The sequence below is a fragment of the Quercus robur genome, chromosome 10 (assembly GCF_932294415.1).
Source record: "Quercus robur chromosome 10, dhQueRobu3.1, whole genome shotgun sequence".
In the NCBI taxonomy this organism is placed as follows: Eukaryota; Viridiplantae; Streptophyta; class Magnoliopsida; order Fagales; family Fagaceae; genus Quercus; species Quercus robur.
Genome location: NC_065543.1, coordinates 20,606,612 through 20,621,258, shown reverse-complemented (window position 1 = coordinate 20,621,258; position 14,647 = coordinate 20,606,612). Strand labels below are relative to the sequence as shown.

The 14,647-nt window shown below is 30.9% G+C and overlaps 1 protein-coding gene across 1 annotated transcript; it reads right to left on the bottom strand.

Moving 5' to 3' along the window:
• Positions 1-12,448: 12,448 nt before the first annotated feature.
• On the bottom strand, positions 12,449-14,124 carry LOC126702802 (myb-related protein 308-like). Its single transcript, XM_050401661.1, has 3 exons — positions 13,787-14,124; positions 13,526-13,655; positions 12,449-13,298 (listed from the first exon to the last, which is right to left on the bottom strand). The coding sequence occupies exons 1-3, from the start codon at positions 13,917-13,919 to the stop codon at positions 12,647-12,649; spliced, it is 915 nt and encodes a 304-aa protein (XP_050257618.1). The 5' UTR covers positions 13,920-14,124; the 3' UTR covers positions 12,449-12,646.
• Positions 14,125-14,647: the final 523 nt, after the last annotated feature.

Here is a 14,647-nt window from a genome sequence, read left to right as displayed (position 1 = left end):
TTATTCATATATTTATTTGTCCTTGCACTGCAAGGACTTAGGACCGTCCCTCTATGTCTTTTTCCAGTAATGAATCGAAGTTTTTATACGCACTTGTGCATGTTTTCGCCAACCTGTCTCTCTGAAATCTTTCTCATGCGTTCAATGCTGTCGTTTAAGTTTCTTTGAAAACAAAACTATATAATATAGCATCACAACAACCAATATATATTATATATATTGAGAGAGATATTAATGTAAGTTAACAACATTTTCAGAACAATTTTACAATAAACAAGTTATTGGTTCTAACTCACAATTTACATCATTTTTTTTACTCATCAATATTATTTTGTTAATTAAATTTTTCTGAAAAAAAAAGCGCATTTAAGTTTTAAAAAAAATAAAATAATTGAGGGCTCGTTTAGTAACGTTGTTTGTATTTTTTGAAAATACATGTAGATGAAAAAGTGTATAAAAATAGGTGTAATATTGTTTAAAAATTGAAAATTGTTATTGAAAATCACGTACCAAATGACCCCCAACTTTCTAACGTTTCTATGCTGAGGTGGGGCCCATGTAGTGGTTGTACTTGGGCCTATAACCGTTATGAATGGTCCGCGTTTCAAGCATTCATTGTAAGCTAGTTTTACCTAACCACCACTATTTTATTTTTCTATATTTTATATAGTTTATTTGAAAAAGACAATGTAATACGTACCGTAGACACTAGACAGCATAACCTTATTATATGAAGGGTTTTTTTTTTTATTTTTTATTTTTATTTTTATTTTTATTTTTATTTTTATGAAGGTTTACTTGGGCTGTGCATGATGTATCTTTGCAGCTAAGATATGATTGAAATACATTTTATGACCCTTCATATCTCAACAGCTATATCTATAAAACTTTCATTTGTGTTAAGTAATGATATCCATTCAATGATTGATATTAGTGAAATTTGGCAAACTTTGATGTTGCTGGGAACTAGCTCTAGGATAAACTGCCTTTCTGTCTGCTACTACATCCACAAAGTTTGTTATTGCAAGACCTACTTAGTAATTATTAGTAATCACCAACGTGTGGAGGGTTTGGTCCATTACAATGTCACTTCTTGGTTTGGCACTTCGGCCACACATCCCATGACACATCTTCACTCTTATGAAAACTTAGCCCCCATTTGGCCATGCAAGCTAACCACTTCACAATTTCAAAATCACGAGTTAGACTCATGATTTTAGTGTTATTATACACTTGTGTGGATACACACAAGTGTATAATAAATACTGCCCCAACCAAATTTCAATCTCTATAGAGTCTACACTTAACCAGCATTATACATAGGGCCGGTCCTTCCAATAGGCCAATTAGGCAATTGACTAAGGCCCCCAAGTGGAAGGGGGGCCCCAAAATTTTAGAAAAGAAGGGGTAGTAGGGGCACAAAAAAAAAAAAAAAAAGTTTCAGATGAATTACAAAAATCTGGCTCATCCTTTTAACCAAAAACAAAAATTTTGGTAGATCTGGTTAAACATTGTTTCTAAAAAAATCATTGTCCAAAAATAACATTATTATCCTCTAAACAAACAAAAATCAATAAGATAAACTACAAATCCAGTCTAAGAGATTAACCACAAAACAATCACAAATTAAAACAAATAAAATAACCCAAATCCCTAAAAATTTTACTGTTCCCTTTGCTTCTTTCTCTCTACTCTCCGCCTCTTTGTCTCTCATTCTTTCTCTGATATTCTCTCCACTGTTCTCAACTACTCAAGCAAGCTTCCTCCGCCTGGACCGCCTCTCTTAACTGCTCGAGCAAGCTTTCTCTGCCTCTCTCATTCTTTCTTTGAATTTGATTCTCTGCTCTTCGCCTCTCTTAATTGCTCACCATATCAGGTATAAATATTTGGGCGCTTTGCTCGGCTTTCTATTCATTTTATTTGTTAAGATAATAAGATTGGACATTTGGGCCTGTTTTATTTATGGCTGCCTAAACATTTCACGTTTGTTTGGGCCTTCAAGGTTTTTTTTTTTTTTTTGGTGGGGGGGGGGGGTTATAGACAGGATTTGTTTTGTGTTTTGTGTTTTGTGTTTTGTGTTTTGTTTTTGTTTTGTTTTTTTTTTTTTTTTTTGTTTTTTGGTGGGTCTTATTAATAAGCTTTGTGTTATGGCTGTGCTTAAATTTTTGTTATGCTTGTGCTTAATTTTTTTTTTTAATTTTAATCTTGTGTTTATATATAGATATATATATATATATATATATATATATATATTTTTTAGTTAGTGGTAATATATTGAATAAGTCTTTATTTATGCGGGTTGAGATTGCTAAAAACTTGTTATTGTTCGGTGAAACAAAAACAATACTTTTTATATAAATCAGGTTCTATTTCTCATTTGCTCTACACTTGAAAGTTATTTTTTATTTTAGTCTTTATAAATATATTGTTTGATTAGAAATGTCTACTAAAAAATATGCATCTGATATGAAAATTTAAAAAAAAAATTAATTAATTAATTGAGTCTCAAAAAGGATCAATGGATAAATTTGTTATTAGTAATAAACAAAATATAACACAAAATTTAGATGAAAATATCACAAATGAGCAAGAAATTCACCACAAAGAGTTAGAAGATAATGAAATGATACAATTGCAAGATAACAATGATGTTCAATTTTGCAATACAACAAATCTTGATAATGAACTTCAAAATAATTTAGAAGAAAATGAAAATAATGATGAAAATGTCACAAATGAACAAGTTCACCATAATGATGTTCAACAGAAGAAAATGAAAATAATAATGACATGTTAAATTATATTCCTTCAAATATTTATGATCCAGGTAATTGGAAAAATATTGACACAAAATTAAGAGATTTATTAGTAGAAAGAGGTCCAAGTAGAGACAGTGATATAATTTTTTCTAGAGGTGATGACGTAGACATTTTTCTACTATTCATTACACTCAAATATTATCAAATGGGGAGAAGTATGATAGAAAATGGCTAGTGTATTCAAAAGATATGGACCAAGTTTTTTGTTTTTGTTGCAAGTTGTTTGAGTCTAAACATGCTGGCCAACTATGTAATGAAGGAACTCAAGATTGGAAAAATTTTAGTTCTAAAATTAGAAATCATGAAACAACTAGAGAGCACATTACTAACATGAACACTTGGCTAGATTTGGAAATGATATTGTCAAAAAATAAAACAATAGATAAAAATATCCAAGAACAAATTAACAAAGAGAAAGATCATTGGAAAAAGGGTTTATTAAGAATTATTGTTGTAGTAAAGAATCTTGGTAAAAATAATTTGGCATTCCGAGGAAAAAATGAAAAGATTTATGAAGAAAATAATGAAAATTTTTTAAGTCCAATTGAAATGATTGCAAAATTTGATCCAATTATGCAAGAACATATTAGACGTATTCAAAATGGTGGAATCCATAAACATTATCTTGGACATAAAATACAAACTGAATTGATACAACTGTTAGCAAATGAGATTAAATGTAAAATTATCAAAAAGATCAAAGAAGCAAAATATTTTTCAATTATACTTTATTGTACACCAAATGCAAGTCATCAAGACCAAATGTCTCTCATATTACGATGTGTTGATATTTCAACAAGTCCAATAAAAATAGTAGAACATTTTGTTGAATTTGTAAAAATTGATGACACTATCGGAAAAGGTCTTTTTGATGAAATTATAAATGTAATAAATATTCTTGAGCTTGATATTAATGATATACGTGGACAAGGATATGATAATGGGTCTAATATGAAAGGAAAACATCAAGGGGTACAAAAAAGACTTCTTGATATAAATCCTAGAGCACGTTACACACTATGTGGTTGTCATAGTCTTAACCTTGTACTATGTGATATGGCCAATTCTTGTCCAAAGGCTATATCATTTTTTGGAGTTATACAATGCATATATATACATTGTTTTCTTCTTCTACAAAAAGATGGAAAATTTTATAGGATAATGTGTCAGATTTAACTCTTAAGTCATTATCACAAACATGCTGGGAAAGTCGCATTGAAAGTGTAAAAGCAATAAAATTCCAAGCTCCACAAATAAGAAATACTTTGTTACAATTAGCACAAACAAGTGAAGATCCTAAAATAAAAAGTGAAGCTGATTGTTTAGCAACATATGAAATTGAAAGCTTTGAGTTCTTATTGGGTATGACTATTTGGTATGACATATTATCTGTTGTTAACTCTGTTAGTAAAAACTTACAATCAAAAAACATACACATTGATGTTGGTATAGATCAATTAAAAGGTCACATTTCTTATTTTAAAGGATATAGAGAAAATGGATTTACATCTGCAATGAATTCATCTAAAAAAATTGCATTGGAAATGGAAATAGAACCTGTATTTTGTAAGAAACGTATAATTCATAGAAAGAAGCAATTTGATGAAAATGTTCACAATGAGACAACACGTTCTGCTAAAGAATCTTTTAGAATTGATTATTTCTTATATATAGTAGATAAAGCAATTAGTTCAATTGAGAATAGATTTGAACAATTTCAAATATATGAAGATATTTTTGGTTTTCTATTTAACTTCACAAAATTGAAGTCGCTAGATGATGATAGTATACAAAAATACTGTCTTAAACTTGAAAATTTTCTCAAACATGATGTTTATTATGATATTGATGGTTTAGATTTATTTTCAGAGTTAAACATTTTAAAAGAAATTTTACTAATAAAAGATTATACTCCAATTGACATACTAAATTATATAAAAATATTAGATTCATTTCCAAATACATGCATTGCTTATAGGATTTTACTAACAATATCTATTACAGTAGCTTCTGTAGAAAGAAGTTTTTCAAAATTAAAATTAATAAAAACATATCTAAGATCGATAATGTACGAAAAAGGATTAAGTGGATTAGCTATATTATCAATTGAAAAAGAGATGTTAGAAGAACTTGAATACAAAAATTTAATTAGTCAATTTGTATCTCAAAAGGCAAGAAAAATAGATTTTAAATGAATTATATTATAATATAAAAATATTAAATAAACATTACTTTAATTAATATATAAGTATAAAAAATGTCTCATTTTTAGTTCTCACTTTAATCCTCAAAATGTCTAGAGCTGGCCTGATTATACACATTTAGGCAACCTTACCTAGCCTTGCCTTGCCCACACGTAGGCTACCCATTACTCAATAACTAGTCCATGGTATAGCTCATGTAAGATTGCCATGTCTGATGTCTCACCTTACTGCACTTATTGACTATAGCACATACATGGCTTGCAGCCTGCCAAGCCATGGCACAAACCTATACCTTTTTAAAGCCACTATCACGTAGCTTTTAAGCTGTTTCGCGTAGGCATGCACCACAATATGTCTATGCTGGTTCAAATTCAGCTCGTTCCAGTAATTCACCAATCCACCATGACATGATATAACTCATTTGTTGTTCCACCAAAAGGCCTAATCGGGATATGAAAACTAAAGAAAAGTGAGATTTTCTGTTAGTAATAAAAGAACGAAATTTAATTTAAATTATATGATAAATGCTTGTCAATCATATTAAGGCTTTTTTTTTTTTTTTTTAATAAAAAAAAAACCAAGTATTATAATTTCTAATGGAATGATTTTAATTTTAAAATTTTAAATTAATTTTTAGTCCTAAAGTATGTGAATTTCCACTAGTTTTAGTTAATAGTAATTAGATATGGGAGTGAATTGAAAATATTTTTTAAAAAAGTTGGTTATTTTAATTAAACTTTTTAAAATACTTTTGATTCACTATAATTATAGTTATAAAAGAATTACATAATTTACCAAAATTTTTAATAAAGGCAAGCCACTGGGCATAAGAAAAAAATTTGGTCATATAGCACAATTATGAGTCCTATTTGGTTGTGATGTTTACAACATATATTTTTATAACATTTTTTCATCCACACGTATTTCCACAATACTAAACAACGTTACTAGAACAATATTACCAAATAGGTCCATGGTTTCTATTACTTAATTTTTTATTTATTTAGTATATAACTTTATCAATTTTGAAAAAAAAAAAAAAAATTAGAGTGCACAGTTGTGATATAATTATTTTGAATCAAATTTCTAATCATGATTTACAACTTTTCATTTCTCAAAATCCATGGAGTATTGCTAGTGCGGACTTCTTCCTTTTTGGAAAGCATGGATGGATGTGTGGCTAATGTCAACTTCTAGATGATACATGTCAATCATCTACAAATTGACATTAGCCAAACATCCATATGGTGAAAGAAAAAAAAAAAAAAATGATAGGCATGTGCCACAATACATAGGTGGTGATAGTGACACAGCTCACATCCTTACCCCCCTAGCTTCACAGATTGTTTGGCCAATGTGTAATACAAATCTAGAGCTGCAATCATATATATATATGTATATAGAACAACGGTTAGGATTTTAGTGTTGCATGATTGTGATTTTTTAGAAAACTGCATGGCACATGACCTTCTTGAGATTTTGTCTACAAACAATTTTACTATTTTATTAGTTTTGATAAATTATGATACAATTAATTATTTAATCATGAATTAAAAAGAATATAATATAAAAAGAAAAATGATGTAGCCTGAAACTCAAAGGTAGTATAAAGTAAAATAATAGACTGTCAATGGGGAAGCTCTCAATTTGGTGACAGAGGGGAAAAATAAAAAAACAAAGAGTTAGGTGGTGAGGTGAGGTGAGGTGAGAGTGAGAGTAAAAAGTAAAGTGATATATATCCTTCCTACTTCCTACATTCTGGTCCTGCACAACTCCACGGGCCAACCTTCTAGAACACATCCACCTTCATGCCTCGTAGAGTAGGGATGCCATCCTTTTTTTTTTTTGTGTGTGTATCAATATCAATCATGTCATCATTCATTAATATATATATAAAAATTAATTTGTGTGGGTTAGAAAAGACAGAGAGAGAGAGACAGAGAGACAGAGAGAGAGCAGAGAACCAGGAATTTATGAGAAGAGACAGAGGGGTAGTTGTCTTTGCTTACATCACCCCATCTACCAACCCAAACCGCTAATCATGTTATTTCCAACCCACACACACAATCATATATATATATATATATATATATATATATATCCTTCCCCTTTTTTCTTTTTTTAAATATTCTTTTCTTTTATTTTACTATATTTAGTGTCTTGGTTAGGTTCAGATCCAACTTGGTTAACACTAGTCCAACCAGAAGAGGCTGGCCACAAGTTTCTTGATTCACAAATCTACACGTGAAATTTTCATCATCAATGTTACTCACACATCCAATTTTATATTTACTTTTTCTTTTTTTCTTTTTTTATTCAGTTGATAGATTAGGACTAATATAACATTGGTTTACCAAAAAAAAAAAAAAAAAAAAAAAAAAACTAATGTAACATTATTTTTATTAGGACTATTAATCTCTCATTAATATTATTTTTATTGTCTAATTACAATATGTCATGATCATGTTTTGAAATTTGTTTTTCATTAGATTGATAGAATTTTCACTGCCTCCCAATTTTTTTTCTTTAATGAGAAAAATATTCTCTTAAATTCTTTTATATTTACTATTTTATATTAATATTCACAATTGATACAAAAATATCCACATTTTTGCACATGAAAGGAGATGCAACAAAAACGCAAAAGTTTAAGAGTATTATTGCTCTTTTGGAATACCTCTCAATTTCAGTTAGCTTCCCTTTACTTGTTCTTTTAATAAATGGATAAATAAATAAATAAACTTATAGTCGCCTTTATTTCACTAAAACATAGAGTTACATAATAAATAAACTAATGAGATAAATTTTATATAAAAAATTTATTTATTATATTTAGGTTTGACTTCAATCATATTTTATTGTTTCGTTGGTTTGTAATTTTTTTTTTTTTTTTTTGTAATAAAATTGATAATAAAATCAATCCAACTAGTAGTGACTTAGGGTTGAGGTATACCCTATAAGTTATTCTAATTTATACTCCTATTAATAAACATTATTCCTCTTCCTAAATAATAGTCTGATTGGATTGAGGGAGAGGGAGGGGGAGTAGAGTAGAGTAAATTTGACTCAAAATTAGTTTATTTTCAGCCAACTCTACTCTACTCTCATCCACTCTCCCTCCTTCTCCTCCATCCAAATAGACCCTAAAAGTTAGTTCAAATAGTCTTGTAGCCTAATATATGAAATTAATTTTACATATGAGACAATGCTATTATGTGAAAAGTACCGTAGATATATGCCAAACAACAAAGCACTAGATGATCCAATAATTTTTTTTTTCTTTTTTTTTTATATATATATTTCTAGAAGCTAGATGATGGCTCATTACAAAAAATATAAATCAATAAATAAATTGTTCCCTTTCTTCACTTCCCTTAATACTTCGCATCCTCTGATAATTCTGGAAATTTATAATCCATATTTTTCTAGGTTCTTGAGGTGGGTTCCAATTGGAGGTTGATACGTTAAAGTTCATTTAAATTGAAGTCACAAGTGTTAAAAAACCATACCGGGCTCTTCCTTGCCTTTTCTTTTTCTTTTTCCATTTTTTCTAAATGTATATTGAAAATTATATTAACATAATTAACCCTGTAAATCTTCACATAGAGCAGATTAAATTCTAAACATCAATCTTTGAAAAGAAAAGTAGCTCTAAGCACCTAATATTATAATAAAGATAAATAAAAGGCACCTAACTGCTAAATTATTTATGCATCATATAAATAATCTTAGGTTGCATCTCTCATCTTCATCCCAACGAACTGCCTTAATTAACAAATTATTATTTTTAAGGAAAATAGCAATTATTGTAACTATCATTTATTAGATAAGGTAATAGTATTTCTCAGAATATTCATAATTTTTATTATGTTGTTGAAAATTTATTTTAAATGACCTGATATTAGTCATATTACATAAGTTCTTAAAAATTAAATCTTAACTACAAACTGAGTTTTTTCTATTTCTTAAATTTCAAATGAGGTGTAACTCGAGTTTTCTCCATTTCAAATATAAAAGAGAATAATTATTTTCCAACTATATAGTATATAATGGGGTAGGCTCTCCCATCTACATCCTTAGTATGAGTATAATTCAATTAAACTAAATTTTGAATGTTTCTTCAACTCATTTTATGACAGCTCAAAACTCAAAAGTCTATATTTACATGTACTTGTAGTCACATTATCTATGAAATAGTCACCTCATACATTTAAATGATTTATAATTAATTAATGTGACTTAATATACATGAATGATCTTCTAAACCACCATGTAATGGATTGAACAAAATTCCTCCAATTTGGTTCAGAGAACTTTTTTATCTAATTCTATTTTATGATGTAATACAATTTTATAACTTACAATAATACTAAGAAATTTTACCAATTAAACTACATGATCCCTCAAATAAAGAATTTGGATACATGCATCATAATTTAACTAATGTGATATAATATAATTTTTGATTACATAAAATGAACAAAAAAAAAAAAAAAAGAGTATGAGATCGATTATTGATTAATTTATTAAAAATTTACAACATAGCCAATATTTTTGGAATTAAGGTGTTGTTATCGTTGTTGATAATTTAACTAAATTTAGAGAGAATACAAAATTTTCATAATAGCAATACATGATACTGGTGGCAAACTAACTCAGAGGGCTGTAAAGGAGTTGAATAATGTTGAATAGTGAATGTTCAAGTTTGGCTTGACAACAAAAGTAAAATGTTCAAGCTCTGAGCTTAAATGAAACCTACAAATAATGAATCAAGTCGAGATCGAGCTTAACATCAAGTTTTTGAGGTTGATATCTAATGCAAGTATATTATCAAGCTTATTACTAAGCCTATAATTGAGTTTATGCTCAACCTATTTTGTATCAAGTCTTAATGTTTATGAACTTGTTTATGAACAATTTTGTTTTACTTGAGCTTGCGTACAAACTAAAGCTCAAATTTAGCTTGTTTATAAATAGGCAAATAACAAAGTTTTTTTAATGAAGCCAAACGTAAATTATTTATGATCGTCTTAGTAAGAGCATCCATAATAGCGGTGCTGAAAAGCTATTTTTAGCACCACTATATATAAAAAAGAGTGTTGCAGCAATGAAGGTATAGGTAAATTTTTTACCTACCTTACTATAGTGCACAACTATATATGGCTATGCATTGTAGTTTGGAGCTGAGATCTAAAAAAAAATTACTTTTTTATTCTCCATCCGTTTAAAATATTATTTGTTTTTTTTTTCCCCAACCCGTGCTCACTCTCAACTCCCTCTGAACTCTCCAACCTGCGACTCTTCATCGCTGATCTTCATTTTCATCGCCCATGTCGCTGTCCCATGCCGCCGACCCATCTTGCCCAGTCCTCCATCTCATTGCTCACCCAACACTGACAAGCCTAGTCCTCCATCTCATCGTCGATCCAAGCTCCACCGGCACTGCCTTCATCGAACTTAAGAGCGTTGCGAGAGGCTGGGTTTCGTGGTGTGGCTGGATTTCATGGGTTTCTCTGGGTTTCGTGGTGGCAGTTGGTTAGGTTTCATGGTGGCTGGGTTTCGTGGGTCAGTGGTGGTGTGGCTGTGTTGGTGGTGATTTGTGTGGTGGTTTTTGGCTAATTTGGATTTTTGGCAGTGGTTGTGGGTGGTTGTTCTTGGCTTGCTAGTTGTTGTTGGGTGGTTGTGGGTGGTTGTTCTTGGTTGGCAATGGTTGTGGATTGTGCCAGATCGGTTTGTGGTTTTTTTTTGGGTAGTGAGATGTATTATTTTATTGTAGTAGGTATATTATTTTATTGTGATATTTATATTATTTTATTGTAGTATATATATTATTTTATTATGGTATTTATATTATTTTATTGTGTTAAAAGCTAAAATAGATCCACTGATGTTGGATGTTTTGTAAAATTAGTAGGTAAAATAGATAAAGTAGTTTTTTGTTAACTAAAAAAATAACTTTACTGTTGTGGATGCTCTAACTTATATTGATGGCCCTTTGTCAAATTGTCCATTATTTATTCCTTGCTCTTCATTGTACTATCATCTCACTTTATGATGTGATTCCTCATTCCTCACAAGAAGCGAGAGGCCTCAATACATCCTGATCTGGTACACATATATTTATTATGAGTAATTCTTGTGCCACACCAAAAGGCACAATATTGGTTACAACTCGCCATGTGACGAGTTGTGGTCGGTAAAGAAGTGTCTAGACCCATCATCACTCTTCTACCAACTACAACTTACCATATGGACGAGCTGTGACTAATGTTGTGCCTTTTAATGTGGCACTAGAATTTTTCATTTATTATGCCACCATCACCATTGACAAGAGATTCAAACAATTGGCAGGCACGTGCTTGACAATCAAGTATATATGCTACATTAATTTCCACTTAAATAAATAATATAATTCCACAAACCTGATTTTAATAGTCTTAAATTAGTTTTGTTCGGAAAGACTTTTGACTTCATTCATACGCTAATGCCTAACGAATAAAACATTAAAAACTGAATTTGGATGAACTTTGTCATGGATGAATTAATTCATTGGTTACTACGAATAAAACATTAAAAACTGAATTTGGATGAACTTTGTCATGGATGAATTAATTCATTGGTTACTTCACTTCTCCATTCTTTGCTCTTAGTCACTCTTGAGAGAAGCTAATCTTTTTTTAAAGAAAGTCACTAGCAGCAGTGACATTGTGAAAATTGGGCTAAACTATAGGGGAGAACTTAAATCTCATTTTTATTGCATGTTAAAAACCAAGCTAATAATGAAGAAAGGTGTGTGAAGGATTTAAGAGTATTGCGCGCTATACCCAAAAAACTTGCATTTTAAGTTTAAACAAAATCAATGGATATTTGGCGTTTTGTGTTTTTGGTTAGGTCTCATGACACAATTCACGATCCAACCAAACTTGTGAAAAACGCGCATAAGCAATAAATCTTGGATCCCACGTCACTATTCATAGTTTAAAAATTATTTTGTTATAGTGTTTTCAGTAATAAGTTTTCAGTTTCTAACAAAATAAACGGTATTCAAATAGATCCTTAATTCTATAAAGCTAAACTATAAGTAATTTACAGTATAGCTACACTGTAAATAAGATTAGCTTACTATAGGGGAGAACTTTAAAACTTATTTTTATCGCATGATTAAAAATAAGCAAATAATTAAGTGTATTGTTAATTTGTTATAACCTAAAAAAAGATCTAAACTAAAAATAAACTTGCATTTTAAGTTTAAACAAATCAATGGATAATTAATTCTATCAATTAGCATGTAAAGGATTTCTTTTTCTCTCACTCCAAGGCCATATATATATATAAAATAAATAATAATAATAATAATAATAATAATAAAATAAATAAATAAAAAGGATAAACTAAGAATTAAATGAAAACCCAAGAGCAAGAAAGTCGGAAGAAAAAGGATTAGAAATTTTTTGAGAAGTTTTTTTATATCTTACAGCTATTTTGTTCTCTTCTCCACCCCCCAAAACCCACAAAAAGAAGGGTAAAACAAAATCTAACAACTATTTGAGATGTTTCTTTACCACCATAAGATTACATGTGAGCATAGGTAGAGAAAGTGAGACTAGTTCTAACTTGTAAACTTCAAGAAGAGTTCACGGGTCTATTGTATCTGTAGAGATTGTCAGCTGTTAAGGCTGTTCCCATGGCTTTGCTGCAGCTACATGCTTGGCCATCCTGAAACCCTAAATGGCAACACAAACATACACCACTTTGATTAACATTCCCATACCACTGGTACGAAACCTGTTGTTGTTGCTTCAACTCGTTTATGTTGACAGAAGAGATTTGAGACTGATAGGGCAGTCCAATGGAGAGTTCAAGGTTGAGTTCAGGAAAAACTTCCTCTGTGGTCACCCCACTGCTACTATTTGACTCTTCAGCAGACTCTGTTGCAACCTTCACGTTGATGTTGGAGCCAATATTGGTTGTTGTCGCAATATTATTCTTGAGCTCAGGCACTTGCATCAATGGTGTCACATAATTTTGCACTTCAAAGAGAGAATTACTACTCTTACTATTGCTATTGTTGTTGGTACAGTTTGCTTTGTTGTTGCTAGTGTTGATGGTGGTAGTTGTAGTGTTAATGGTGGTGTTGGTGGTGGTAGCATTGAGTGAACGGTGAGTTTGAGGATCAATTCCACGGCTGTAAAGCTTTCTCTTGATGTGTGTGTTCCAATAGTTCTTTATCTCATTATCAGTTCTTCCTGGTAAGCGTGCGGCAATAAGAGACCATCTGAGAGATCACAAAAAGTAAAAACAAAAAAATTAGAAAAATTGAAAATTTATCAAAACCCACATCAGATTTTGCTCATTTTGAAAGAAGGGTTTGAATCAAAATTAAATAAAAGGGATAAAATGTTTTTTTGTATTAAGTAAAATTAAAAATCAGTATTTGTTTTGAACCAAGTAAAAGAACCAAAATGAGATAAAAAGTGGGAATAATTAATAAGTATTGCTTACTTGTTTCCAAGTAAGCTGTGAAGGTTGATGATGAGTTCATCTTCTTCTTCAGTGAAGTTTCCTCTCTTGAGATCAGGCCTAAGGTAGTTTATCCACCTCAGTCTACAGCTCTTGCCACATCTAAGCAAACCTACATAAGATACAAATCAGCAAAATCCTTAAAACACAATCTTTGTCTCTCTCTCTCATCTAATACCAAAACCAAAACCAAAAACAAAACAAAACTCTTTTTCTTTTTCTTTTTTGGGTGAATGAAATTACCAGCAGCTTTGGGAAGAGATCTCCAACAGCCTTCACCATGAAGTTTGATGTAGTTGATAAGGCGCTCATCTTCTTCTTTGGTCCATGCTCCTTTGTTGGTGTGCTCTTTCTCACAACAAGGAGATCTGCCCATGGTGGTTGTTGTTGTTGTTGGTTTTTAATTTGGGAGAGAGAGATTTGTGGAGAATGGAATGGAAGCAAGAAAAGGAATTGGGGGGACAAGGGAGAGAAAGAAGGGAATATAAATGGAAGGTGGTGGAGAGAAGAAGGTGCAATTGACTCGGGACCCTTTTTCTTTTAAGAAGGGATACGAGGGTATTTGACCGAGTTGGTGAGAAAGACGAGTGGTTACAATTAAGTTAGTGCTGGATTTGGTAGGTAGCTCTACTTTTAATGTAGTCGGAGTTATTTGCCTTTTCTACTTCCTCCACTTTTGCACTTGCACACCTTTTATTTTCTTCTATTTTTGTTTCTCCTCCCACTAGAGCACCTACGGTAGTAGAGGCAAAGTTTTAGTTTTTTAACCCCACAAAAAGTCGCTCTATCTATTTTAACTTACCATTTCATTACACACCCAATATCAATAGATTTATTTTTTTAGTTACTTCATTTAAATATTAATTTTAATTCATCCTCTTTTCTCTCTCTTCCTTTTCGTCTCTCTCTTCTTTGATACAGAGCAAACAAACTGCAAACCCACAAAACATCAAACCAACAAAGAGCAACCCATCACACTCACAACCCACGTCGTGACCCATCAACCCAACCACCACAACCCATGCCGTGACCCACCAACCACACCCATGGCAATCACACCAACACATCACAACAACCCATGGATCAACAACCCACCACTACCGA